General features: G+C 46.6%; 1 protein-coding gene across 7 annotated transcripts in view; it reads right to left on the bottom strand.

The window, feature by feature from the left end:
* Hr38 (Hormone receptor-like in 38) overlaps positions 1-26,541 on the bottom strand; it is a 49,348-nt gene extending 22,807 nt beyond the window's left edge. For 2 of the 7 annotated variants that reach the window (XM_075676962.1, XM_075676969.1), the window contains exons 1-4: positions 25,579-26,435; positions 17,963-18,018; positions 12,873-12,970; positions 8,551-8,708 (exon numbers count right to left, since the gene is read on the bottom strand). In XM_075676962.1, coding sequence (XP_075533077.1) covers positions 8,551-8,708; positions 12,873-12,970; positions 17,963-18,018; positions 25,579-25,836 — 570 coding nt within the window. In that variant the 5' untranslated portion in view covers positions 25,837-26,435. Of the gene's footprint in view, positions 1-8,550; positions 8,709-12,872; positions 12,971-17,962; positions 18,019-25,578; positions 26,436-26,529 lie in introns of those variants that run through there. The other 5 variants (XM_075676993.1, XM_075676983.1, XM_075677035.1 and 2 more) reach the window with 5 other exon arrangements.
* Positions 26,542-27,040: the final 499 nt, after the last annotated feature.

The following is a 27,040-nucleotide window of genomic DNA, read 5'->3' as shown; positions in this document are numbered from 1 at the left end:
GTCACACTGATAACGCGCATGCCGTTCGTGACTGGGAAGTACCGGGCTCGCAGCGTTAAAGAAAGGAAACGCGGGCAAGACAGATGACGATTATCGTTGTGGGACAAGATACGCCCGAAAGGGTGTAAATGTTTCTAAGAGTGTATAGTCACGAACGGCTTGCGCGTTATCAGCTTGAAACAGCATTCTCGACAGGAAAGTAGTGAGCGCCGAGTTTTTAAGAGAGGAAACGCAAGCAAGGCAGATGACATTTATTGTTTCGAGACAAGATAAGCCCGAAAGGATGTAAACTTTTTTAGGGTGTACTCTTAAAACGTTTACACCCTTTGGGTGGTATCTTGTCCCACAACCATAATCGTCATGTCTTGTCCGCATTTCCTTTCTTTAACGCTGCGAGCCCGGTACTTCCAAGTCACAAACGGCATGCGCGTTATCAGCATGACATATCATTCTTGCCAAGAAAGTAGCGAGCGCAGCGTTTTGAAGAAAGGAAACGCAAGCAAGGCAGATGACGATCATTGTTGTGGGACAAATATGCACTCCGAAGGGTGCAACTGTTTTAAAAGTGTGTAGACCATTACGCGCTGTTGAAGCGCAAAAAAATGACTGCGCATATTTAGCCCGTGGTCGAATGCAGGGTTGCGACACACGTATCCCGCCTTCGGCAACAAGTGTCTTATGTTTATCGCTTGTCGTCACCAACACGATCGTCCGTTGTGCGAGTGCTCGGCCGGGGTTCCGCAGCACTCGGCGTGACAAAAATGGACGTAGAATGAAACGTAGATAAGGTGAACTACGCTCGCAAGCGACTCCGCCGCAAGAAAGGGGAGAGGGTAAATTGTGAAGCGGAGGCGGGTGTCAGCAGGACGGCGATTAGCGGAGCGCTCCGTGCGACCTCGAGTGGCGGCCGGACTCCACGGCGAGCGCGCACGGCGTGATGCAAGTGGACGCGTTCGGGCACGGCCACCCCGCCGGCTGCACGCGTGACACCTCTCGCTCTGCACTCGTGCGCGGCACGCTTATCTGTTGACGTTCGGGGAATGGAATTTCTCACTTCAGCTCAACTTATCGTCGCCGCGGCAACGTAAACATTCGATAACCATGCGCTTCTTTTAGAACGATAGTGAAACCTCTGATGTCCGAAGCGATGCGACCCACCTGCGTAGTCGGCCGCCGCACCCTCTCCCGACCCGGCTCCCTATTCTTATTCCTGAGCGCATTTTAATGCAGATAAGCAGCGCGAGGCGTCCGCGAGGACGACCTTCCAGCGCAAACGTAGAGACTAGCTTTCAGGGCTCGCGCAGCCTAGCGAGGAAATGGGAACGGATAAATCGAGGAAAGGGCACTCCTCCTTCACCGAGGCACCACGATGTCAAACAAATTTCGATTGCGACAGTCGCCGTCGCAAGCATACGCAAAGCCACGATCGAGTGCAAGGCGATGTCTGGCCGAACGCTGAGGCTGGTAAACATCCTGTGCATGTCTTGCCTGACCTGCTGGGGTAGAAAAACTCGGAAATCGCGACCCGTGGTGGTCGCCTCAAGCAGATACGCAAATTACAATCGGCGTATTGCTTTGAAACAAGAGTCATTCACAAGTCGGTTCTACCGTAAGCCTCTTCCACGTGCATCCGGAAGAACCTTTGGCGAGGCCCATGTCGTTATATATTGTAATTATAGAGCTCTTTGATCATCGCACCATACATGGCCGCAAAACACCCTCAGAAATCTGCACAACGAGTGTGGTGTTACATTTGGAACCACAAGACTTAATGTGTCATCTATGACTGACTGAGACATCAGCTGCGCCACGTGCTATATGTAAAACATGGTGGAAGCCCCCTTTCTATAAAGGGATAATCTTTCGCTCTTTTGTGTTGACAGGGTACGCAAAAAACTTACACCATCTACGACAGACTAAGATAGCGGCTTTAAGTCGCAGTGGAAGCCCCCTCCTTCCCAAGGAATAAACCACTTTCTCTTTCGGTGCGCACATGCATACTTTTTAGATTCCGAGGGAAAGGTAGATGGGGCAAAGAAAGGGGGATGGCAGGGAGGCAAACCAGAACATATAATACGGTTTGCTACCCCACATTATAGCATGGGGAACGGGAATTACAAAAATAAGTGAGGGGGGGAGAGGGGGAGTGGCGATCTCACAACAGATACAGACATGCGAAGATGTCATCACAATGAAAAGGTTTGGCGTGTAGTTAAGGAACTGTTATGGTCAAACATTCTGTCATGCTATGTATCACGAAACACCTACAGCAAATGTATTCTGAATAGATACGATCAAGGCTCTAATATTACAAGTTCCGCTTCCTCGACCACCACCATAGCCACCGCGTTCGGCAGGCGAATTAAAGCGGATATCGCTTTTGTAAGTTTCTACGTGCATTTTAACAATATCAAAGATAGACATACAAAGAGACAACTACGATGGTGCCAGCGATGGCGCAAAACAGTTTCACCATTACTAATAGTCAGAGGGGCATTAGGCTCACCTATAACTATGCATGACTCCAGATGTGCGCATTCATGGTGGTAGACAAAAAGAAAGAGCTGCAATTTTTCAAATGCCACGAAATGCTTATCAAAGTTCGTCAACAAATGTAGCGTAACATCTATTATGCACCCTGAGCAACTTGTTCAGCTCAAAAAACGCGTACTGTGGAGACTTGGCTGGCGGGTCCAGAGAGCGAAAATCTATTTGTATCACTGACACACTCTTAAACGCCGGCCAAAACTTATTACCCCTATATTTCTATATATCAAGGTTTTTGGAACCAGACTTGACCCTTATGTGAGTTGGTTAAAAAATATGTAGTCAATAAAAAAAAACATAATTCACTTGAACCTGACTAAAATTTTCTTTAGTAAGTGGCAAACGCCAAGAAAAACAGGGCTCCCATATAAAGTTAGAGTTTTTAAAAGAGCATTGACACTAAATTTCCCACTTCATTTTTTTTTTCGTTACCTGAAGGACACAAACCGCTAAACCAAAGAAACAACTCTGGCAAGTGTCAGACCGCCCTAAAAGAAAATAACTTATTCTACGAACGAGGGCCCGTATTCACAAGAACGACTAATATGGTGCAATTGTTCGTAAGAGAAAATTTCAGCCAATCCTGATGCTGGACCTATCATTAACGAAGGCAGCCGGCCAATGGCAAAGATCACGAAAAAGATTTGTGGATTCAGTCCACTTTCGGTATTCAGGTGGTGGATGCGTCATGACGTCACGATACATTGGCTCGCTTCGCTTCTGCGATAGCTGCGGCTTCCACACGCGAGAGCAGCGACAAGAAACGTGTGCACTAGTATCGTTATTTTTTGTTCTTTAATGGTCAACGTCTTCATACCTCTGTCATGACGTCGCGGTAATGTCGATGACGTCAGGACCGGCGTTCCAAAAGTGTGAAATTAATTTTTTTTATAAGCGTTTCCTAACGTTCGTACTTGCTAAGCGTCACGGTTTTACGCGCGAGAAGCTTGTGGAAGAGTTCTTACAACTTTTAAGATAGGTGCCAGTACTCCCTCAAGGTTCACGGCTCGAGACTGAGCTAGCGATCTTCCAGGTGGCGTTGCAATGGGGGAGTGTCGGACAAGGTGTGATTCCAGGCTGCTCGAGAGGTACTTTTCTATCGTAATGCTACCAGAGCCGCTGGCAGTACATGACGTCATCAGTGGCTTAGCAACCCCGAGCGAGTGTTTTTGTTTGTGAGTTTTTTTTTTTTCGCAAGGCGTTAGGCGTGGCGTCAAGTGAGTGCAGCTGTGCATCGCGCCGCATTGGATCGAAGGCGTTTTGCTGTGCAAGGCGGCTTTCGGAGAGGGAGCAGCGGGGGTGCACGTGGCGTAGCCAGTCTTTACCGCGTCGCCGACGCTGCCAGCGCAGAGCTTGCTGCGCTGCGCTGCGCGGAGCCCATACATCAACAGCGGCTGCAGCCTTCAGTCAAATTGTTTCAATTGCAAAAAAAAAAAAAGGAAAAGACAATGCAACTGGCTCAAAAATAGACACAAGAAAAATAATAGGCGTAGTCGAAGACTGTATCTAGAAGGGAGAGGGGGGGGGGGGCGCATGCACTTGGTAGTAACGCTTTCGATATGGCGGGCAAAACTCGGGATCGAAGACGAGCAAGAAGAAAGGCTGACTTTCCGAGACACTGACCATTGTCACTTAACCCGTCGGTATCCTTGGGGAAAAGAAAGACGAAAACAAAAAAAAAATCAAGACGAACAACGAAACGAACAGATTTCTCGTTTTCCGACCGACTTTCGTGCGTAACAAAATGTGCAGGTGCGGACGTGAAAGTGAAGAAGAGGCATCGGCCCATCGATCTAGTGTGACGAAAATTCACTCCCGACAAGTCGCGGCTCCGCGCGCTGCGGCAGCGACAGCGACGTTCGTATCGTGACGGCTGACGGCAGAGAATAAAACGAACAGCTCCCGACAATGGAAAGAAGACACAAATTCGAGCCACGTTCGTGCAGGAAACCGAAGCACCGCTTGCTCGTAAGGCAGCCCATTGTTTGAAGGCGCCCTGAATCTCCGACGCGCCAGAGACGCAGGTGCCTGCCGTGAGCAGTGGGGGACGTGCGCTGTCGCCGCGGCAATACGACTCGATGTGCGCTTGACGCACATCTGAGGTGGACGTGCGCATGGGAGTACTCGAGTGCCCAGCATGGTCAAGACTGACGAGGTATCGTGTCCAGTGACAAATATAGTGAGGAGCCTTGAATTCCCGAGAGCACTCAGTCTGAGAAATAACTGAATATTAATAATAATAAAAGAAAATGTCAATGACATGCACAGGAGAATCATGCCTTGTGGTGCGTATCAGCAAGCGTTACATTCACTACTACAAGACGCTGAGCCGTGGTCCCTAAAGGGCTGCAGAAAATAGCGCCTCTTCCTCTCCGCAAGCACTATCTCCCTCACTAATACCGAATCATTAAAACCGAAGCACAGCGGCCCATGGTAACATCCTGGCTCGACGATGGTAACCCTCCCTTAGCTCAACCCCCCCCCCCCACACACACATACACACACGAACACGCGCACACACGAACACGCGCACACACACACACGCACGCACACACACGCATGCACGCGTGCGCGCACACACACACGCACACGCGCGCGCGCACGCACGCACGCACACACACACGCACACGCGCGCACGCACGCGCGCACGAACGCACGCCGATCTAATCACTGTGAATAATAATGACTGAGTGAGTGCAGTAAATAAAACATCTGTCAAGTAGATGTACTGGATTATGGGATGTTCCCGTGCTAGAGTTCGGGAACATGAGGAAATGAGAGCGAAAGCTTACGCTGTGTTTTTCTTATTTACCAGGACTGTGCTTAAGGGCAGGTGATCACGTACACACAGCCACGAGGAGATTCACGTCGTCGGCATGGCCGTCTTTGTTCGAATCGGTCGGGCGTCCTTGCAGCAGTAATTTCTGCATCTTGAGCCTTTTTCGACTTTTTGAACCTTTTTCGAACGCGTTTTCGACTTGCCAGTGACCTGTGTCGAAACATTGTTTTAGCGCTTGCCAGGCGTAAACGTTAAGAAACGGTTCCCGCCGAGCCATGCGTGCTGTCAAGCGACTTGTTTTCCCCCATGTCGAAGGCAGCAGCGCATTTCACGCAAAGAAAAAGCAAAAGAAAAATAATAGGAAAAGAAAGAAAAATAGGACTGTGTTTTCGCGACTGCAATGGTAACATCTACGCTTCATCTTACCAGCGACATGAAAACTGGCGTTCACGCCTGCTATCTGAGAATACGCAGAGCCTGAAGATATGCGTTTTACACAGCGCCACCTTTCCGGCCTGACACCTTGTCTGCTGCTTTCTAGTTCGCTTTATACCTTATACTCTTCAGCATCGGATTTCTTGGCTGGACGACCGAAGAAGGGGGGCACGAAGAAGAAACTATATGGGAGTAAAGCACACGCACACAATTTCTTTTTCCCTAAGCGATTTTAACACGACAACGTCTTTTCGTTTTGAGGCTACATGTACCTGCAGGCTCCTTATAAAAATGATGTGCGATAATGCGTGGCGCGAATGGCCAGGGAAACAACTTATTCAATATAATCACGTGACATTAGTTTATTATTGGCTGCGAATAGTTACTCATCACTTAAAATACACTCACCTAGCCTGCAAAACAAAGCGCGCACGATTTTTTTATTCCAGCGTCCTTCGTTCGTGCGCATGACTGAATGCAAACGACTGATCTCCCGGCATGAAAGTGGTGCCCAACACCCGGCTATGAGCACTGACCTAGAGCGACGGACAAGTCGCAGTAAACACGGTGCCCCACTTTTCTTTTTGTTTATTCTTTAAAATGATTTATCTTTCTTTCCATGACAGTCTGACCATTCTGAAATTCCAGATTCCTTCATAACACAGAAGGTGAACTGTGACTGACCCTGGCACACATCTTCTAAATCTTCTGGTATACCCTGCGTGCAACGCGTATACGGATGAAGCGCGCCTCTGCTAACTACTGTCCGGATTTTTTTTGTGCGCCGAGATTCCCCCCGCTTACACGAGCCTCAGCGGCACCCTCGAGCATCGCTGTTCCACACCCAAGGGGACTCGAGTGACGCACATCGAAGCGGCCGGTCGCACGGCGCGTCCGTGTTTGCGCTATACTCTCGCCGATAGCGCAACAATAACGAGGTGCACTCGGGGTTGCGCACATCTTACGCAGTATCGGCGGACATGTTGGATATGATCCAATATGAATGCCGCTCGTTCGATATCGCGCCTGCGCCGCGGGCTCCGTCATTAGCGTCACGTGAACCCAACTATGGGCGCGGCGGCCCCTTGCAGAAAGCCCTCCGCAGCACCCGCCTGCAGAACAACCTTCGAGGGGCCTCGTCAGTCGCCGCGCAGTGCGAGAAAACGAAACTGGGCGGCAGCACGCGGGGCGTTCGTTCCGGCTTGCAGTTCGCACGCGTGGGAATGACGTCACTAAATCAGGCAGGCAGGCACCGAACTTTGACTCAACACGCGCGCGCAAACGAAGACCCCGCATGCGATATGCAGGGTGTCCCAACTATCTTGCACCAAGACCTCGAAATATGCATATGCCACGTGGCTGGACCAATCTAAGATGATGTTGTTTGCCGTCGCTTGGAGATACTCATATTACTTTTGTTTTTTTTTTGCATTCCGCCTAATTAAATAAATAGTCTTGATTAATTAATCAACTTCTCAAATATTGTAACTAGACTATAAGTGTCAGTGAGAAAATTGCAGAGCGACAAGAAAAACTCTCGATACAGCTTTCTGTTGCTCAATACGTGCTACGTGATAGTTCTGCGGAAACCCGCAAGGTGGAGCGGCTGCCCCGGAAAGGCCGTGGCCTCGGGTTCGAGTCCCGAACCAGGAAAAATTTTTCTTCAGTTGCGAGGCTTTTCTTTCGAGGAAACCGTATGGGCTTCCTTCGCAGCAAGTGGCTACGTTTTGGGGGGGTGTCTCATTTTCCCTTTGTTTTTGTTTGATATTGTTTTTCCGAGCCTGAAAGAAGCCCGCGAATACGCGTAATGTGCCTCGAGCGGGCAGTCATGCGGCAATCTAGCGTGTATTCGCGGGCTTCTTTCACGCTCGGAAAAACACGTTTATGTAGCACGTGTTGAGCGACAGAAAACTTTATCGCGACTTTTCCTTGTTGCTCTACAATTCTCTCATTCACACTTTTAATCTAATTACAATATTAGAGAACTCGATTAATTAGTTAATACTAATTATGTAATTAGGCGGAATGCACAAAATAATCTGAGTATCTCCAAGCGACAGCAAACAGCATCACTTTGGTTCTGTCCAGCCACGTGGCATTTGCATAATTTAAAATCTTGGTGCATGTTAGTTAGGACGCCCTGTAAAGCAAATTACCAGAACCTGCGACTTTATGGGTGGGGGATTTCGCGTATTGAGAAGTACCAGCTAAATGATGTGAATACTGTGTTTCCACTTCATCACTTTCACCTCTGCATAATAATAATAATAATAATAATAATAATAATAATAATAATAATAATAATAATAATAATAATAATAATAATAATAATAATAATAATAATAATAATAATAATAATAATAATGTCATATCTTCTTCCTGGCAGTCTTATTCCATATATATATATATATATATATATATATATATATATATATATATATATATGTCCCTCATACCATCGCTTGGAATCTGGAGTACCTTTCATCGACAATATGAGAAGCCCAATAAGAATAACAAAGAGAACAACAAATTAGACAAATTTACTTCAAGCCCACGAAACCACAGTATATGTACACTCGCGCTCAAAGCAGCACCCAGCATATTTAAGCGCGTATGTTTTTATTTTTCTTCGCAATAGGACAAGCCAATGTTTTCTTGCCAGGCGTCAAAGACACCCCACTCGAAATGAAAATATCCGCAATCAGGCCACGGCAAACACTTCTCGCGAGGAACGGCGCTGCTGGCAGGGCGCCCGCGAGCGCAAGCAGTAAAAGTAGGGGGTGCCTTACCTGCGGTGATTCAAGGAGCAGCATGGTTTCTGACGGTGCAGCCCCAATTGTCGCCAGAGCCTGGGAGGCAGACTCGAGCTCCGTGCTGGGTTCCGATCCCGCTGAGCTTGCAGCTGCACTCGGGCTGGGCTGGTCTTCCGGCTCAGACACCGCGAGGGCTGCGTGGGAGAGTCGAGCAGGGCGCCGCCATCACAATCGAGACAAGAACACTTTACAGTTTCGCGCGTCAAACATGACGCCATTGCGCCTCCTTTTTCATCGTTTTTTTTTCTTTCACGAGCTAAAGACATTCGGGAATTTGGATCAGCGACAGATACAAAGCGTGAACCTCGAGGAGCCTATTTTCCATTGGGCCTGACGATTCTTGCATTTGACGATGGCAACGAACAAATCAGTAAAATATTAATCGTCTATGAATACGCTAACAATTGGACAAGCATCATCATCATCGTAAGCCTATTTTTATGTCCACTGCAGGACTAAGGCCTCTCCATCCGATCTGTAATTACCCATGTCCTGTGCTAAAGGATTCCAACTTGCGCCTGCAAATTTCCTTATTTCATCCCCCCGCCTAGTTTTCTGCCGTACTCAACTGCGCTTCCCTACTCTGGGCACTCAATTTGTAATTTTAATGGTCCACCGGTTATCCATCCTGCGCATTACATTGCTCGCCCAGGTCGTTTTTTTTTCTCGGAACTTCAACTAGAACATCGGCTATCTCCGTTTGCTCTCTGATCTACACCGCTCTCTTCCTGTCTCTTAACGTTACGCCTAACATTTTTCATTCCATCGCTCTTTGCGTGGTCCTTAACTTTTTCTCGAGCTTCTTTGTGAGTCTCCAAGTTTTTGCCCCATACGTCAGCACCGGAAGAATGCAGTGATTGTACGCCTTTCTTTTCAATTATATAGTTGTAAGCTCCCAGTCAGGATCTGGCAATGCATGCCGTATGCACTCTAACCCATTTTTACTTTTCTGTAAATTTCCTTCTCTTGATCAGGTTCCCTTGTAAGTGTTTGACCTAGATAAACGTACACCTTTATAGACTCTAGAGGCTGACTGGCGATCCTGAACTCTTGTTCCCTTGCCAGGCCATTGAACATTATATTTGTCTTCTGCATATTAATCTTCAAACCCACTCTTACACTTTCTCTGTTAAGGTCCTCAATCATTTGTTGTAATTCATCCCCAGTGTTGCTGAAGAGGAAAACGTCATTTGCAAACCGAAGGTTGCTGAAATATTTGTCATTGATCCTCACTCCTAAGCCTTCCCAGTTTAACAGCTCGAATACTTTTTCTAAGCGTGCAGTGAATAACATTGTAGAGATTGTCTCTGCTTGCCTGACCCCTTTCTTCATAAATAATTTTCAACTTTTCATGTGGAGAACCAAGGTAACTGTGGAATCTTTGTAGATATTTCCCAAGATATTCACGTATGCCTTCTATACTCCTTGATTACGCAATGCCTCTATGACTGCTGGTACCTCCACCGAATGAAATGCCTTTTCGTTATCGATGAAAGCAATATAGAGCGGTTGCTTGTGCTCTGCTGATTTCTTGATTACATGATTGATGACACGGATGCGATACATTGTAGAATATCCCTTCCTGGAGCCAGCCGGTTCTTGAAGTCAAGTATTGCCCTTATTCTATTGGAAATGATTTTGGTGAATATTTTATACAATACAGAAAGCAAGCTAATGGGCCTATAATATTACGATTCTTTAACGTCTCACTTTTTGTGAAGTAGTATACGTTGGCATTCTTCCAGTTCTCTGGTACACTTGAAGTCGTAAGGCATTGCGCATAAAGAGCCGCAAGCTTTCCAAGCATGATATCTCCTCCATCTTTGATTAAATCGACTGTTATTTCATCTTCTCCTGCCGCTTTTCCCCGGGTCATCTCTTGCAAGGCCCTTCCAACTTCATCGCTAGTTATAGAAGAAGCCCCTGTATCTTGTTCATTACTACTTCGAATGAAGATAGCTTGGCTGCTTTGGGTACTGTACAGGTCAGTACAGAATTCTTGCGCTGCATTTACTATATTTTGGACATTGCTGATATTACCCTGCTTAGCTTTCATGCATACATCTTGGCTTGTCCTAAGCCAAGTTTTATTTTCACTGATTTCATGTTGCGCCAATTGTTTACTGCTTCCTCCGTCTTTCTCACGTTATAATTTTAAATATCCCTTACTTTCTCCTTGTTGGTCAGTTTCGACAGTTCCGCGAATTCAATCTGATTTCTTGAATCGCACACTTTTATGCTTTGCCGTTTCTTTATTAGGTCCGTTGTTACTTGGGAGAGCTTACCTACTGGTCGCCTTGGTGCCTTACCACCCACTTCAATTGCTGCTTCTGAAATCAGCCTAGTTATGGTTTGATTCATTACCTCTGTGTCATTTTCATCTCTCTGTTCCAAAGCTTTTTTTTCACACCCTTCTTTTTGTCCCCACTCTTCTTTCCGTTTTTACTTCCCCTTTCCCTTCCCCTAATTCAGGGTAGCAAACCGGAGGCTTTAACTTTGCTTAACCTCCCTGCCTTTCCATCATTTGCATCTCTCTCTCTCTCTCTCTCTCTGTTCCAAAGCTGCATATTTGTTTGCAAGCTGCAGCCTGAATTGGTCTGCTTTTAACCTTACTGCGTTTAGGTTAATTTAGCCTGTTTCTTTTTCACTAATTTGATTCTTTCTCTCTTCATATTGAGGGAAATCCTAGACCTGACTAACTTATGATCCCTGCACTTTACCCTACCTAACACTTCTACATTCTGCACTATGCTGGGATCGGCATAGAGTATGAAATCTATTTTATTTCTTGTTTCTCCATTAGGCCTTTTCCAGGTCCACTTCCTATTGCTACGCTTCCTGAAGAAGGTATTCATTATTCGGCTTATTACTTTCCGTGAATTCTACCAGCATCTCTCCTCTAGTGTGCCTAGAATCGAATTGCTTGCTCACCAGCAAAAAGTGTGTGTGAAGTGCTGTTGAGGTGTCCTCCTGTGAGAGACAGTTACGGCACTGCACTTATCTCTTCCATTTCTCTTTAAAAATCACTTCACACACACTTTTTCATTGAAGTCGCCCATGACTACAGTACACTGAGTTTGCCCCTTTTCTCATCGCTAATTCAACATCTTCATAAAACTGTTCTGTTTCTTCATCATCGTGACTGTAGGTTGGAGCGTAGGCTTGTACTACCTTTATTCTATACTTCCTATTCAGCTTTATTAGGACTACTGATACCCTCTCAATAATGCTGTAGAATTAATCAATGTTGCCCGCTATGTCTTTATGGATTAGAAATCCTACCCCTTATTGTCTCTTTCCTGTAAGTCCTCTGTAGCAGAGGATGGGGCCATTAGACAGCACTGTATAAGCCTCCCCAGTTCTTCTAGCCTCACTAAGGCCAATAATATCCCACGCAATGCCTGATAATTTCTTTTTTATCTTTCTTCATTTAATTTCTTTCTACAGCGAAAGTGGAGCAGGAGCTAAAAGCTCAAGGCCTAACAGAGGCTCCTGCCCCTGGTAACATGTTGAGCATACAGTTTCACATAACCGAATGATATAAACACAAAACAACACACAACTCATCCATGTATAATATTTGCAGACATTCTGATGTACATATCACCATTTCTGAATATATATATATATATATATATATATCGTGGCCGAATACTGCACCAGGGAAGCCAATTCCTGTTCTGGGAAGGGAGTGTCTTTTGTTGAAGTTTAGTGGGCATTCTTAATTTGGTTACACCTGCACTAGTATAGCCCCACTGGCTCTCGGCTTTTTTTTTTTTTTTTGCCGGTGTCAGGCGCCACTCCAAGCCTGAAAATGCCTGAAAGAGCGAGGTGACCTTAATTCACAGGCAATTTGTACATCATCACTACAGTTGTAATTTCGTCCATACGTACTTCTGGACCTATACTGACACAACGTTATTACGCTAATAAAGCTCACAAGAACAAAAAAACCGTCCAATAGTGACAGCGAACTTATTAGCGAAGGCCGCCGACCATTCAGAAAAGGTTGTTGCAAACAAATTCGGCTCCTGTATTTGATACGCCATAGCAGCTTCCCTGACGGGCCTATCTGAGCCTAGTGCATAGAACAAGCCATCAGTTTACAGCATTACGATTACAACTTCGGAATTCACGAGTAAGCACTAGAAACGGCGTTGACCACACCAGGACTAGTGTTGGAGCGAGTTATTTGCTATGCTCGTTATTCGTAGCCGTTTCAGCTAGGCACCACCTCGGAGCACCGTGCTAAGCGGTAACGACAGAGCGGTGGCTATATGCGAGAACGTTCTACTAACGTTTTGACACGGGGTGATTCGGCTTGTTGTATAATTGAAATCCATTGTCCACATGACGCACCACTTGTTTGAGAGAGTAGAGATACGGTCCTGTCCGTCTGCAAAGGAGTCGCCAATTGCAAAAGCACTCTCTCAAGGACTTGGACGTAGTCTATACAACATGAGCACATTTATCTCACTGTAATGGTTTGCAGCTTCCGTATAAGCCACTAATGCCAGATGCCTGGCAAAAAATGTAGCTATCTTTTCAAATCCATAGTGAGCACAGGTGGTTAACATCGTAAGCGCATGATCCTCGCGTCAACGCTAGCTAACGTGTAGCGCGCGCCAGTCGAGATGTACGATAAAAGCAGGAAACTCCCTCAAAGTATTCTGTTCTTCATTTTCTTCTACTTTGAGACAGCATTGTTCTGACACAGCTGCTGGTTGGCGTCAGCGAAGCTATGCCAAGACCGCGCAGAAACCGCTAAAGACAAAACACAGTGTGCCTATGTTCCTCCTTGGCTATTAAGTTTGTTTGCCGGCGTAAGAAAAAAGTGACATCAGCTACAAAGACCTTTGTATCTAGACACAAAAAATAACATGTTAGAAGTATATGCTGAGCACAACTATCAAAAAATGGCACACTGTGAATAATGGTTGTATGACGTCATCACTGCTCAGAGCAAAAAAAATGTGTTTGCGTTGAAAAATGCTTTGCACTGTAGCCACCAACAGCATTCAGGTATAATTACCATTGTGGCTAAAAACACGAAAGGAACAAATTATCGAAGTTGCGTTATTAACAAAAGAGCGTTATAACGTTTGACGTTATCAACTAGTCTCATGCAAAACAATTCATAAATCAGTCAACCTATGACCTGAGCAGAAAATCTAAGTGACATATTTACAGCCCTCAGGTTTATTTAGCATCAGTAAGTTTATTAAGATAATGAACAAGGTGGTAAAGTAAACAGCATAATGATATGAACACAGCATGACGAGCAGTCAGCAAGGACACACTACATAGAAGACACAATAGGTAAAATATTGACATCGCGATAAGTACGACTTAAACAAACCTGACCTCTCATAGAAACTTTGAAGCATAATTTATGAAAAAAAAAATGGTGGAAGCTGCGTTGTGATAACGAAATTAAAGCAGACCAACGGCGCCGTCGGACCAGATCTTCCAGAACTGCCATCGCCTGCAACTGACAGGCGATGTCAATTTTTCTCGAGCATACCGAATTTCGTTTCAACTACGTTATCCAGGCAAAAGAACGCCAGAGTTGCTAGCACATTTGCGAGTGCATCCATTAAGCGAGCCCAAGAAATACGTCACATTAATTTGTATTGTTTTTCTTTCGCTCTCCGCAGTCGGTTTCAAATTAATCTCATTAAGCGTTGCATTCAGAGTGAGATCGGTGTGTCCATGATGAAAAGCCGGCGCTACAGTTCACAGGAGCTGCTCTCAACGGGAAACCGGATGGGGGCGGCGGGGGGCGAATTCAAGATGCCCTTAGTCCGTAAAAGCTATTCCTCAAGGAGTGGCCGCATTTGACATCCCGATAGGAGGCCGCCTGTTCTTGTACGATCTGCGTCGTGCGAACTGACCCGGACGCGTACTGTCTCGCGAAGACACGCCCAGCATTGCGGAGGTCGACCGCTGGTGCAAATGTGAAGTCTTGCGCTCAACTAAGTGGCGCGCCCCCGGCGGTGTTCGCTTTGCTTGCCGCCTGGCACTCGACGACAGCACGGCGGCTCGCGCATAACGCGAGCACTCGACAGCTCTCCGAAGCGTCGACGGTGCGTGCAACACGTGCGCGCACATACTCACACTGTTGTGCGTACGGACTCCAGCAAAAAAATCGGCCGCGTCGAGAAAGCGCGGCGACAGCGGCAGGGCCACGAGAGGCGAGGGGCACCTCGGCACGGCGCCGACTGCGGGCAGACTGCGTGGAGCCGATCGCGCCGGCCGAGCGAGCGCTATCAGCACGCGAGCGGCACCTTTATCGCGTGCGGCCGCAGATAGCGAGCACGCTGGAGTCACATTGCTCTAATGTCCCTGCCGATAGGCGATCGTCCAGCGCGAGAATTCGCCCAAAGATTCCAGGCGCGACATCGAAACTAGAACCGGAGAGGCGCGCGCGTCGCGGATCTCTCTCCCTCGGCGCCCTCTCGCCGTTGCGGACCGGCAAATGCGCGGTAGCTGCTGCCGTGGGTGGGAAGTGACATCGCGGGAAGGAAAAGGGACCCGGTGACGGAAGTGTAAAACCGGCGTCGGAACTACGAGATCCAAGTGGGTTTCGTCTGAGCTCCCTTCTCCCCATTTCGTAGAGAAAGGAGCCAGACTCCCGACAACATTCGCGCGTAAGGACCTCATTGGCTGCAGCGTGGGCGGTGTCCAATCGTGGCGGCCAACGAAACAAAAGCGAGGTTTCGGGCCAATCACAAGTCACTCTTGCCTGCGTGCAGCTTGGCGAATCCGCCCCTGAGGTTTTTGGCCTCAAAATCTACTGCAGAGTCTCTAAATAGCGCTTCCGTTTGTGGTTAGCTGAGTAGATAATAAAATTGGCTCATGGTTCTAAAAGGAAGTAGTCGATGGTAAATACTGACTCGCAAGTCTTGGTGGCCATCGCCTGAAGAGTCTGAAAGCTGCCAGAGAAGTACGGATTCTAAAGGTGATATGCGGTTCGTAGCGGTTTGTAGCATGTTGCTCCCACTCATCAAATTATTGCTTCACTTGTGCAGCCAGTATACTAACAAACAGGCTAGCTAGTGTGCTAGGAATTCACTAGCATGCTTCGCCTCCTGGCTACATTTAGGAGACTGTTCTTAGAGCTGGACTATGAATGGCAATAGAGCTCATCACTCTTACGGAGTCGTCGACGACGAACATGTGACTTACCACATTTCTTGCTGAAGGCGGATCGGCTCAGGAAACGCCGCCGCGCTTCTCTCACGCCAAAGAACGCATTAAAATTCAGAGGTTCGTAGTATAGCAAAGCACAGTTCTGAGAGCGGGAAAGCGTAGTACACTCGGCTCTCCTCGTTTAGTGTAGTCGCCTCCGTTTTAACATTATCCGAAAGAAACTGAACGGCATGTGCGGTGGTAAGTTCTTGCTTGCGGCTCGCCTGCTCGGGACGCAGCGCGAAGAGAGCAACCTCGCATACGCTTTCTTTCGATAAACAGAGACCCAACATCTAGCGTAAAACTAGCACCGCTGCCCTCCGTGTGCCGAGATGCGGCAAGCTTCTCAATGCCGAAATAATCGGAGTTTAGGGGAGGTAAGAACAGGACTCAAGATGTCGTACTTCAAGCTGGGCCTGTGGCGCTGCCAACTTACTAGGTTCTAGCTTTAAAAAGCAGCTTTCTCATCAGTAGAAAGCTTCGTGAAATTTGTCCCAGAATCGCCCGATGACGATCAAAACACGGCAGTAAGTTTCGCTCTATCCATCCGCCCTTACCCACTACTCACTACTATAACCAGTTTCACTTTTCATGCTTTAAGTTCATCTTCGTTGCCTCAAAATCATGCTGTACTTTGTATCAGTAACACTTTATGGTAAGGCGGAGTTGTCTGAGCGAAAGGTTAATTCTGTGCAACTTTATTCACCATTTCTTACGCCCACTATTCTCAACCACTCGACTTTCAGCCAGCCCTTGCAGCTATATATGACATCGATGCCTCACCGTATCTTCTGAACGTTTTAGTTGACCTACTGCAAAAGTGTCGCTGTCGATCTCGCGCCTAAGCACCGCCTGTGCGTGTCATGTAACGGAGACACTACTAGTGTTTTAACGTTTTTAGAGGTTTTCACGAAGCGAGTATAACTTTAATGCCGTACGTGCTTATGAGTGCGTGCTTATACCGCCTGTGTGTTTGCGCGTTCGCTATCTGTGTCGCTTCATCTTTCACACAACGTCGTGACCACCATGCGAAGCTGTTGCCAACGCTAACAGCTCCTGGGACCGAATTCACACAGCTTTTCTTTCGTAAGTGTTCTTTGCCGTTGGCCGCCCGCCATCGCTAATAACATGTCTTGCATCCGGATTGCCTGCAATTTTTTCTTACGAATAATTCTAGCGCAAGAAGTTTTTGTGAATTCGTGCCCAGTTTCTTATCCCAGCCAGCATATCTCTGTATACATCCCGCACCACGCTACATATGCACTATGATATGCACTGTCAAGTGAATTGAATATATTTGCTAATGAGAATTGTATGTCATGCTTAGTTACTCAGTGAACATTATGAGTATCAAGTGTCCCTTCAAGGTGCACTGCTCGAACCTGGCGCCCATGCATGAGCAACAGGCTAGAGTTTTCCCGCTCAGGCCGACTTCTCTGCCTTCCTTCAAATAAGCGCTCTTTATCTCTCTCTTTCTGCAGGGCCGCTGATAATCGTGCAATGTATCCCGCACCGGTGTTGGACAAAAAAGCCATAAGAATGGTGAAGCCTTCGACTCGCGAGTAGCAGTCAAAGATGTTGACCGCTGCTTCCAGATGCACATTACTTATGCGAGTACCCCATTTCGAGAGGAAGGAACAATTCATCGTGCTATCACAGTTGTTACTGAACGTAATATTTATGCCTTTCAGGAGTTGGTCGTTGTCTACAAGTGTCAAAGAACTGTGTTGCTGCTTCGCCCGTGGGTAACGAGATTATAGCTGTCCACAAGCATTTTTCAGCGCCATTTGAACAGCAGATGAAACGTTTCATGCTTAGCTGGGTGTGTTATGACGCTAAGTTAAGCACAGTTTTTACCACCGTCAAAGATCTGAAGCATCAATAAATGGTGTCACGGAGCTTAGAACATCAGTAAATCATCATAGCAGGCGCTACTGCCCGTGCACCTTTAAAGAGAAATGCAAAGTGCACGGGGTTCTAGTCTCAATAATAAGGTTTTGGCTTAATGCAAACGAGCTCTCCGCAAGTAGCAGTTTTACCTGTATTGAAATAATGTCATTGGTTATCAATTAGTATTAGTATATGACGGCAATCAATAACTCAACCCATGAGAGCACCTAAATTTATTAGGATAGATGAATCGTAGTAAATGTGACACTTGCCATTTTGTTCGCAGCGAATAATTAGTGGTGCTCACCTGTCGGCCACACATGTCAGAAAATCCGGATATACGAACCACATTGCTCCATGATCCTGTAATGTAGGAAAGTTTGACTAGAAATTTTGTAATATAATATTTGCATGGCACCTAGAGACATCCTTGTCGCTCCGGAACACAAGTGGTCGTGTTTCGGTTTGAAGGTTACCGTATGCTATACCTTGTATTAAGAAACCAAGGGTCGGACACTCAAATTTTTGCATCGCCTGTGTTACCACTACCACACAACTATATTTCAATTTTAGACTCGATCGAGTCCGTAGAGAGCCGTGACGGGTCAATCGCAGTGCGAGTACTGGGGCTGTATTTTGCGAAGATTTTGTTCTTCCCATTCTATTAATTTTTTACCATACGTCCCGCCGAGTGACCAGTCCTGGTGACAGTGGGCGCACGTCTTCATGCATGCCAGCGACGAATATGAATAAGAACTGAAAATGAAAATAAATGTTACAAAATGCGCCCCCTGATTTTCTTCAGCACGCAGACAAACGAAACATACTGATTATATATTGCAGCACTCCTGTCGATGCCATAGTGACACTGGAGTAGGCTACCGCGCCCTGTTCACGGTCTGTAAGCTTTTTTACAACGCTAGCATTGGTCAGTAGTTAAAAAACGGGCAAGCTTGTAGCGTGTAAAGTAGAGCACCTTGGCCAGGGCTAATTTCTTTAGCCATGCTGCCAGTTAGTCCTACATTAGTATTACAAGAACAATGAAAGCCATAGAACTACGCAATAACTAGGCAGAGAAATAAATAACTAAATATACGTTAATTGACGGTACTATATAGTCATAGCCTTCGTCACTAGTGCCCGCATAAAGAGGTTTGTGAACGTGGTTGTATCTCACAACGACGCCATTGTTGAGAGAGAGAGAGAGAGAGAGAGAGAGAGAGAGAGAGAGAGAGAGAGAGAGAGAGAAAGGCAGGAAGGTTAACCAGATGGGTAGATCCGGTTTGCTGCCCTAGGCTGCGGAGAGAGGGGAAGGGGAGGTAAAGTGATGACCGTTCTGAATGAGCTGAAAATAGGCAACTCCATCATTTTTTGGCGATTATTTCGCGCCAACTCCCCTTACTCCCCGAGCGTTTGAAAGAATGTACAAGTGCCTAATTCACAAAAATGTTCTCACGTTAAAACTGTTCGTAAAAACAAGTGTCGGCCAATCACCATGGCGAACCGATTAGCTAAGGCCGCAGGCCAATGGCAAAAAGTTCTCACGAAAGAAAAATTTAAGAAATTCGTCCCGAGGCCCACATTAACAAAAATTCGCATAGGTAAAACACCACTTGTACACTGCCGGCCGCTTGAGCGCACGCCACTCGTCAGAACGATCGCCGCGATAAGGATAACGTCGCGGAGGCGATGGCCCCTCGCGAGCAGCAGTTGCAGAAGAGTTTTGCGAATACGGGGACAGGTGTGCTCGAAAGAAGGGAAGAAGAAAGTATAAGCTTGGACGTAATCTAGGCGTGCCTTTGCTTGGATACCGACAGAGGTGTGAAGGGTGTAAATGGCATTGAGGAGAGAGAGGCGAGTGCGATCTTCTAGCGCAGGTGAGGCAGCCCAAACGTGTCGACTTAAATACGACAACAAATGCTTTTAATTTCACCAACCCAAACGTTGTAAATTTACCTCTAATGACCTCGCTCGTTAAAATTCAGACCAATAGAGAGAGAGAGAGAGAGAGAGGAGGGAGGAAAGGCAGGGAGGTTAACCAGACTGAGTCCAATTTGCTACCCTACACGTGGGCAGGGGGATGGGGGAGTGAAAGAAAGGGAGAGAGAAGGCATGAGTCTACATCGCACTTTCGCATGCACTGAGCTAGATGCAGCATGCCTACAGTTGGCACTCAAGTCTGTTGCCTTCAGGTACTGAAGCAGAGCTCGAATGGCTTTCTAGGCTAATGAAGTGTGAGGCCAGGCTCCCAAGACCTTTGCTTCTGTAAATGGCCTGTAGAATTTAGGTTCTGTAAAGCAAAAATAAAATGTCTAGATGCGATTTTGTCTTCACTAATCAGCTGCGTCTACTATGCACATCATAGATGAATGAAGCAACGTCGAAGAAGCGTCGCCTGACTCTATCGTCAGCGAGGAGGTCGGGCTAAAAATCCACTGCGTAGCTCGATGCCGGCGTTTCGTTAAACAATATCAACCAGTTCCTATAGGTTTACAAGCGAGATTTTCCAATAAAAAGTTTTAAGCAAGGTAAAAAAATCCGCAAACCTTGGATAACTCCCGAACTGCGCCGAAAAATCAACGAGAAAAATATGCTTTACCATCAGTTTATTAAAACAAAAGATCCTGATACCTTAAAGCAATTTAATGCGTGCCGAAATAAATTAAACAAGGAGGTTAAGAAAAGCAGATCTAGTTACATTTACTCTGAATTCCACAGTTGCCTAAAGAAAAGTGACCTCGTATGGAAAAAGTTGAATACTGTTTTTAAACGCACGAAACTTTCACCTAGAATCGAGAAGTTGTCAATAAATGACTGTGAAGTGTCTGGCTGCGCCCTTGCAGATTCCTTTAATGAGTATTTGCTTCATTATTCTGATCAAGGTATACTTGTAAATTTTTGCAATTTTATGCCCGTTAGAAATAATTCATCTGCTTTTCTAAGCCCTGTAACAGAAGATCAAGTTACATCAGTTTTTTCTTCTTTAAATAATTGTTCAAGTTGCGACGCTGAAGGAATTCAGACACGTCCGGTGAAATATGTGTTGGATGTCTTATGTCCATATTTAACCCATATTTTTAACCTTTGCCTAACAAGTGCATGCTTTCCAAAGCGAATGCAAATCGCTAAAGTAACTATGCTCTTCTAAAAGGGTGATCCTAATGATATGAATAATTACCGACGCATCTCCGTCTTACCCATATTTTCCAAAGGCTTGGAGAAGCTTATCCATTATCAGCTTTGCTCGTTCTTTGATTTACACAAACTTATTTCAGATGCTCAATATGGATTTAGGAAGAACAAATCGACCGAATTAGCTTTGCTGGAACAGAAAGAATTTATTTTGTCCGAATTTGGAAAAAAGGACTTTGTACTAGGTATTTATGTCGACTTTTCTAATGCATTGGATTGTATTCATCACTTAACTTTGCTGAAGAAACTGGAAATTTATGGAATCCGAGGTCATTTTCTTGAACTTATCAAATCATATCTCAGTTTTCGACAGCAGTTCGTCCAAATCGAAACGTATCGTTCTGATTTAAAATCCATAGTTAAAGGTGTTCCTCAGGGCAGCATTCTTAGTCCGCTTCTTTTTAAAATTTACATCAATGATCTCACTAACCTCTCTACTAAACCTAAATATGTTTTGTATGCCGACGACGCTAGTATATTTCTATCTGCTCCAGACTGCCATATCTTACACAATGACGCGAATTCTCTCCTTACTAAGCTTAAAACGTGGTCAGTAGTAAACCATCTAAACATAAATGTTAATAAGACGAAAGCTGTAATATTTAGACCTAAATCGAGGCAGCTAAATGCTCGTGTAAGCTTAAGTTATGGTGGCGCCCACCAATAGAAATCACAAATAATATTAAAATTCTGGGTGTTACATTTTCTCAGAACATGCTATGGGATAGTCGCATTGATGCTGTCCTAACTAAGTTAGCTCGAGCAGTCGGCATTACTTCCCATTACAGATCATATCTCCCGTATCAAGTAAAGATCCTGCTTTATAATTCTATATTTTACTCTCTTCTTAATTACTGTTTCTTGGTCTGGGGCACAACCACATATACAAATTTGCAAAGGATCTTTATACTTCAAAAAAAGCTTATCAGAGTATTTTTTAATCTACCATACAACAGTCACTCGCAAGGTCTTTTCTCCAAAGCATGCATAGTACCAGTATTCAACCTTTACAATTATAAGCTAGCACTTGCATTCCAGCACGAACTAAAAAATCATCTTGAATCTCTGCATGAGTTGTCATTACTGAAAAAAGTCTAACAGTTACTGTTACTGAAAAGACTACCAGTCATAAAGAGGAGTGGATTGTACCAACTCCTAGAACCAATTACACGATGGAAAAATTATCCTTCACACTTCCAACTCTATTAAACAACTGAAAAAAATCCGGGACTAACCTACTTAAAATATCTAAACGTGAATTACGACAGCTTCACTGCACACATTCCTAGTAACTCCACCTGTATTCCTATAATGTGTGTACTTAATCCTGTGTTTATTGTACAGCTTTATGCCCTCTGCACTTATTGTATTGATTGTTGTTCTATTTTCTTTGTTTCTATTTTATTTCATTTATGAAATCATCCTGCTATTTTTGGCTCTGCTAAATTGCGAAGAGATTATATGCATACTTGTGTGTGTCTTTTCCTGCTTTGCTGTTGTTGCCCTGTAGAAGGGGGCTGTGGGCCTTTGTCAAGCTGCCGTTTACGAGCAGCTTTTACCCACAACCTCCTCCATCATCCCGATGGAAATAAAGATTATTATTATTATTATTATTATTATTATTATTATTATTATTATTATTATTATTATTATTATTATTATTATTATTATTATTATTATTATTATTATTATATTCGCTGCATATTCTTCGACTCACTAGGTAGGCGATTCGAGCCCTTCTTTATGTGCTCAAGTCCTGTCGGATGCAAAGCTGGAAACCGGGCAGCAGTCATTGTCTGGTAGAACAGGGGAAGGAAGTTTCATAAAGACCTATGATGAAAAGTACGGCACACTTGTTCAAGTCCTAGTATGGCTATTCGAATGATGCGTATTGCATTTGGACTCGCGGGGCTCGTGGATGTAATTTGTCCCGCCATCGGCGAGGCTGGCCGTTATTCTCCCAGGAAGACAATCGCGCACTCCCTTCAAACAGACATGCGAGTCACGAGTGGCTCGGCAAGCGACCAGATCTGTTTGCAATGTTCTAATTATGCGTAGCGAGAGCGTTGAAACATACCCTCGATGCCTACACGCCTCAACCCGCGCCGAAGACGATTCTCTGAAGAGGCTGCCATCCTTTTAGAATGACAATGCCGAATTGTATAACTATTTTTTGAACATTCGAATGCGAGCGATAGAAGCGTAAAATGGAGTTCAGGAAATCAGCAAAAGAAAGTGCAAAACTATCAGAATTCCTTGCGCTCTTTCACAGTAAATTGTAAGGTTTAATGTTCCAGAAACTGCACAGGGACGCCGTAGTGGACGGCTCCGGTTAATTTTGACCACCTGGTTTTTTTTTTTTTTGACGTGCACCCATTGAAAAGTATGCGAGCGCTTTTGCATTCCACCCGTTGGGAATGCGGCTGTTGTGGCGGGAATCGAACGCGCGACCTCGTGCTGAGCAGTGCAACGCCATGGCCACTGAGCTACCGCGGCGGGTGTGCTCCCTGACTAAGGCTAACCATAATAACTTTAGGACATTCACGTCTGAGCTAACATTTCACAACTTGAGCACTTGGCTACGTTACAGCGAGAGTAACCACGAATTTTTAGTCGGCTAAGATCAACAGCATCACGTCAACAGTTGGGGTGTATTTCATTCAAAAGTGCTCAACATACCTGCAAAGCACGCGTACCAGTACTGTTAGTCTAGCGGCTAGTTCAGTGTCCTAGCAGTAAACAGCGCAGTATGTATTTTTCGTGTGACTATATGATGTCAAGAAAACAGGCTATGAACTGAGTGTTTACCCACTGTGAAGAATGCCTGCGGTAAGATCCCGACGCACATTGCTGAAATGCCATGCTGAGCCGCCACCGTGGCTCAGTGGCTGTGACGTTCTACTACTGAGCACGAGGTCGAGAGTTTGATTTTTTGTCCAAAGAGGCCGCATTTCTATGGGGACGCAATACAAGAACCCTCGCGTAGCGTGCTTAAGGTGCACGTTAAAGAAGCCCAGATGGTCATGGAAATTATTCCGGAGCGCTCCACTACGGTGCCTCTCATAGCTCTTGCTTTGCTTTCTGAGGTTAAACCCCAACACTTGATAAACCAATCAACATGCCACGCGTGAAGTGATAAATGAGACAGAAATTCCCTTCGCATGCGATATCATAGTTATTAGCACATATCAGAACGAAAATACAGCCGGAAAATCGAAAGCCAACAGTCATTGGTTTCTGTGCGCCAGTATACGCATAAATGTAGATCAAGGGGAAGAAGAAAAAGGACATATGAATCTTAGTAGCGCTTGCATAAGCCTCGATGTGAAAAGCATACGGAATGTTGTTGACGCTCTGTTAACGCTTTCAGTGTTCAAAAGGTCGTCACTATGTCGTCTCGTTCGCAGGGGTAACAAACCTGTATGAACGTTATTCGGCTCAATCTCAAAAATAAAATAGCCTAACTTTCACCTACACAGTGGGAAAATCTGTATGGTTCGGAAAATGCAAGCGAATGCTTTGCAATAATCAATGGGGGGTGGGGAGTGAATGCAGCTATGCCAGCTTGGGCGTAAATGTGACTGTGAGTGCGTAAGCCGAACAAGTACTAGGAAGCTTTTTGTTTGCACGAACTCCTAACAACACTGAAAGCTGGCAGCACACTCCGATCGGATTTTGTGTCCTCAGGTTCACTAACTAATGCTCAAGGTCAAGGTTACCCACACTCGCTGACCTCTCGCGCATCGGTATAAACAAAAGAGAGCCGGGCGCGAGCTCAGCTCTTCCGCGCGGCATTCGCGAGGGTCGGCGGCGGGAGGAAAAGGAGCGAGGGCCCCTACGTCGGCCGGAAGGGAAAGCAGCGCAGAGGCGGACTCGCCAAAGGGACCGCAGCGCCAGAACTAGGTCACAGCGTGTGCACGTCATCGGCGAGGCTTGGGCGCCCGAAGAGGCCGTACAAGCATCCCGAAATAGACCGATCGAAACGGCCGCTGACGTCACGCGCGGCGCTACACTATTATTGGACCCTTCTGACGCTTCCCTTCCCACAATACTCACGTGACGTCACAATGGCGTCAACGTGACGTCAGCGGGCGCAGTGGCGAGCTAACTCCGGGCCGTCGGGCAACCAGGCCACAACAGCTGCCCCCCCAGTGCGGCCGCACAACCTAGAGATGGCCACGAGCTCACTGGCGGTGACTGCAGCGCTGCTTAGGGCAGCTGCTCCGACTACGCTTCTGCGGATCTCACTCAAGCTCATGTACACTGTAACGTTCGGCATAAATGCAACAGACAAGACTCATGTTCACTGATGCGCCAATGCAAAGCCACTGAAGGGTACTAGCGCGAGAAGAGGCTCACGCAAGTGAATGTATCCTCAGCACAAGTTCCTAAGTGTCGCCTTTTGGTCTAGACCGTAAGCTTATGTCAACAAGCTACAACACACACGGCCGTAAGAGCGTCAACCGAAGAAGTGAATAATTGCATTCAACAAATCTGGATAATCCAACAAACCTAGACGCTATTTACAAGGCAGCAGCGAACTTCAGTGGACGCGTAATGCAAGATGCAATAGAGAGAAACCACGCCGGCGAGCAGCCGCCACGAGTCCCGCGGGTCACGCGGACTCGGCGCTGCCCACCGGCTAAGCGTGAGGTCAAGGGTCAGCCGCACAGGTCGACCACGGGTGAGGCAGCCCGGGCCGGCCCGAATAGCCGGAAGGAAGTGACTCACTGGTTGCTGGTCAGTGCGGCAGTGTGCTCGGTGCTCGACGAGCTTGCAAGCGGTATGGCTGGTATCCGGAGGCTGGTTACAGATGGCCGGTGCCGACGTACGCTGTAAGAGGGCCTCTCTCGCGAGCTGTCCCGTTGAGCGAAGACGAGGCTGCCTGCATGAATGTGTCTGAGAGGTCGGCAAACTTGCGTCAAAATCCGGGCGCACCGGCCGCCGGCGAGCTTTTATAGCGGCCGTGAGCCGAAAGGGAGCGGTCATGACGCAACCACGGGTCGTGACGTCACGGCTCCAATCCCGAGCGCCGCGTTCGGTGACGTCTCTACAGCCCTGAATGGGGAAGCGCAGGCAGACATAAGACGCGCTGCGACGTCACGCATCGATTCGGGTCCGTGACGTAAACGCGCGCGTCATGAGGTCCCGGGCCACGCGACCAACGCACCGCGATCGATTCCGCCTGGGGCTCCGTGCACACGTGCCAGCACGTCCTGGCGACGCGCACTGACAACATTGCGTCTAGCGCCGGGGCCTGCGTGACAGCCGGGGCCCAATAGCGGCGACGCTGACGGCCGCAGCTGCTGCCAGCTTCAGCTGACTCACGCGCGCGTCGTCTGCGGACGGGCCGTTGCGCCCAGCGACTGCACGAAAACAGGCACCCGTGGCGGGAAAGCGTGTTCGCCCGCAGGACTCCTAAGCCGCAGGGGGAGCCTACCTGCAGAGGACTGGCCTGCTTGGTCAGGTGCACCGCACTAAGCCAGCCTTCCGCATTCTTGGCGCCTTGTTGCCCACGTGGACCGTCCAAGCTTAGCCGCTGCAGGGATGCAACTGAGACCGGCGAGAAAGAACTGCGCTGCTAGCGCCGATCACGCTTCGAATGTAACCGTACACTCACAAAAATGTACTGCCTACCATACAAGCGCCCAGCGCGAGAGTGCGCGCGAAGCGGTTACTTACAGATGGTTTGAATTCATCACTACGTGTGAGAAACTGCAGCACAGAAGGAACCAAAGAGAGAAAGGCACGTTTCAGATGCGCGGGAGGAGGAGGAGGTGAGAGAGAGAGCCGATGATGTGCTCTCTTCTTAGGAATTCAAGCGGTGTGATCGCGAACGCTGGCGAGTGATCGAGTGGGTTGTTGTGATCAGGCAAGTTCTTTTTGCAGGAGTGCCTTCCTTGCTATGGTAGGAAATATCCAGATATATTCTCAGATATACATCAAGATATATGTTCGAAAGCAGTCCTCTTCACTAAGGCTTCCAGATGAAGAAAAAAAATATTCTGCGAATTTCTGCTTTCCTGACACACACTTATACCACTAGCTGCTTACAAATCTCGGAAGCCACACTTATAAATTAAACGCTATAAATAAATAAATAAATAAATAAATAAATAAATAAATAAATAAATAAATAAATAAATAAATAAATTTGTAACGAACAAAAGCTAAATTTGAAGAATAGGGGTAT

This window comes from Dermacentor variabilis, chromosome 1 (assembly GCF_050947875.1).
Source record: "Dermacentor variabilis isolate Ectoservices chromosome 1, ASM5094787v1, whole genome shotgun sequence".
NCBI lineage: Eukaryota > Metazoa > Arthropoda > Arachnida > Ixodida > Ixodidae > Dermacentor > Dermacentor variabilis.
This window is presented reverse-complemented; position numbering and strand designations above follow the sequence as displayed.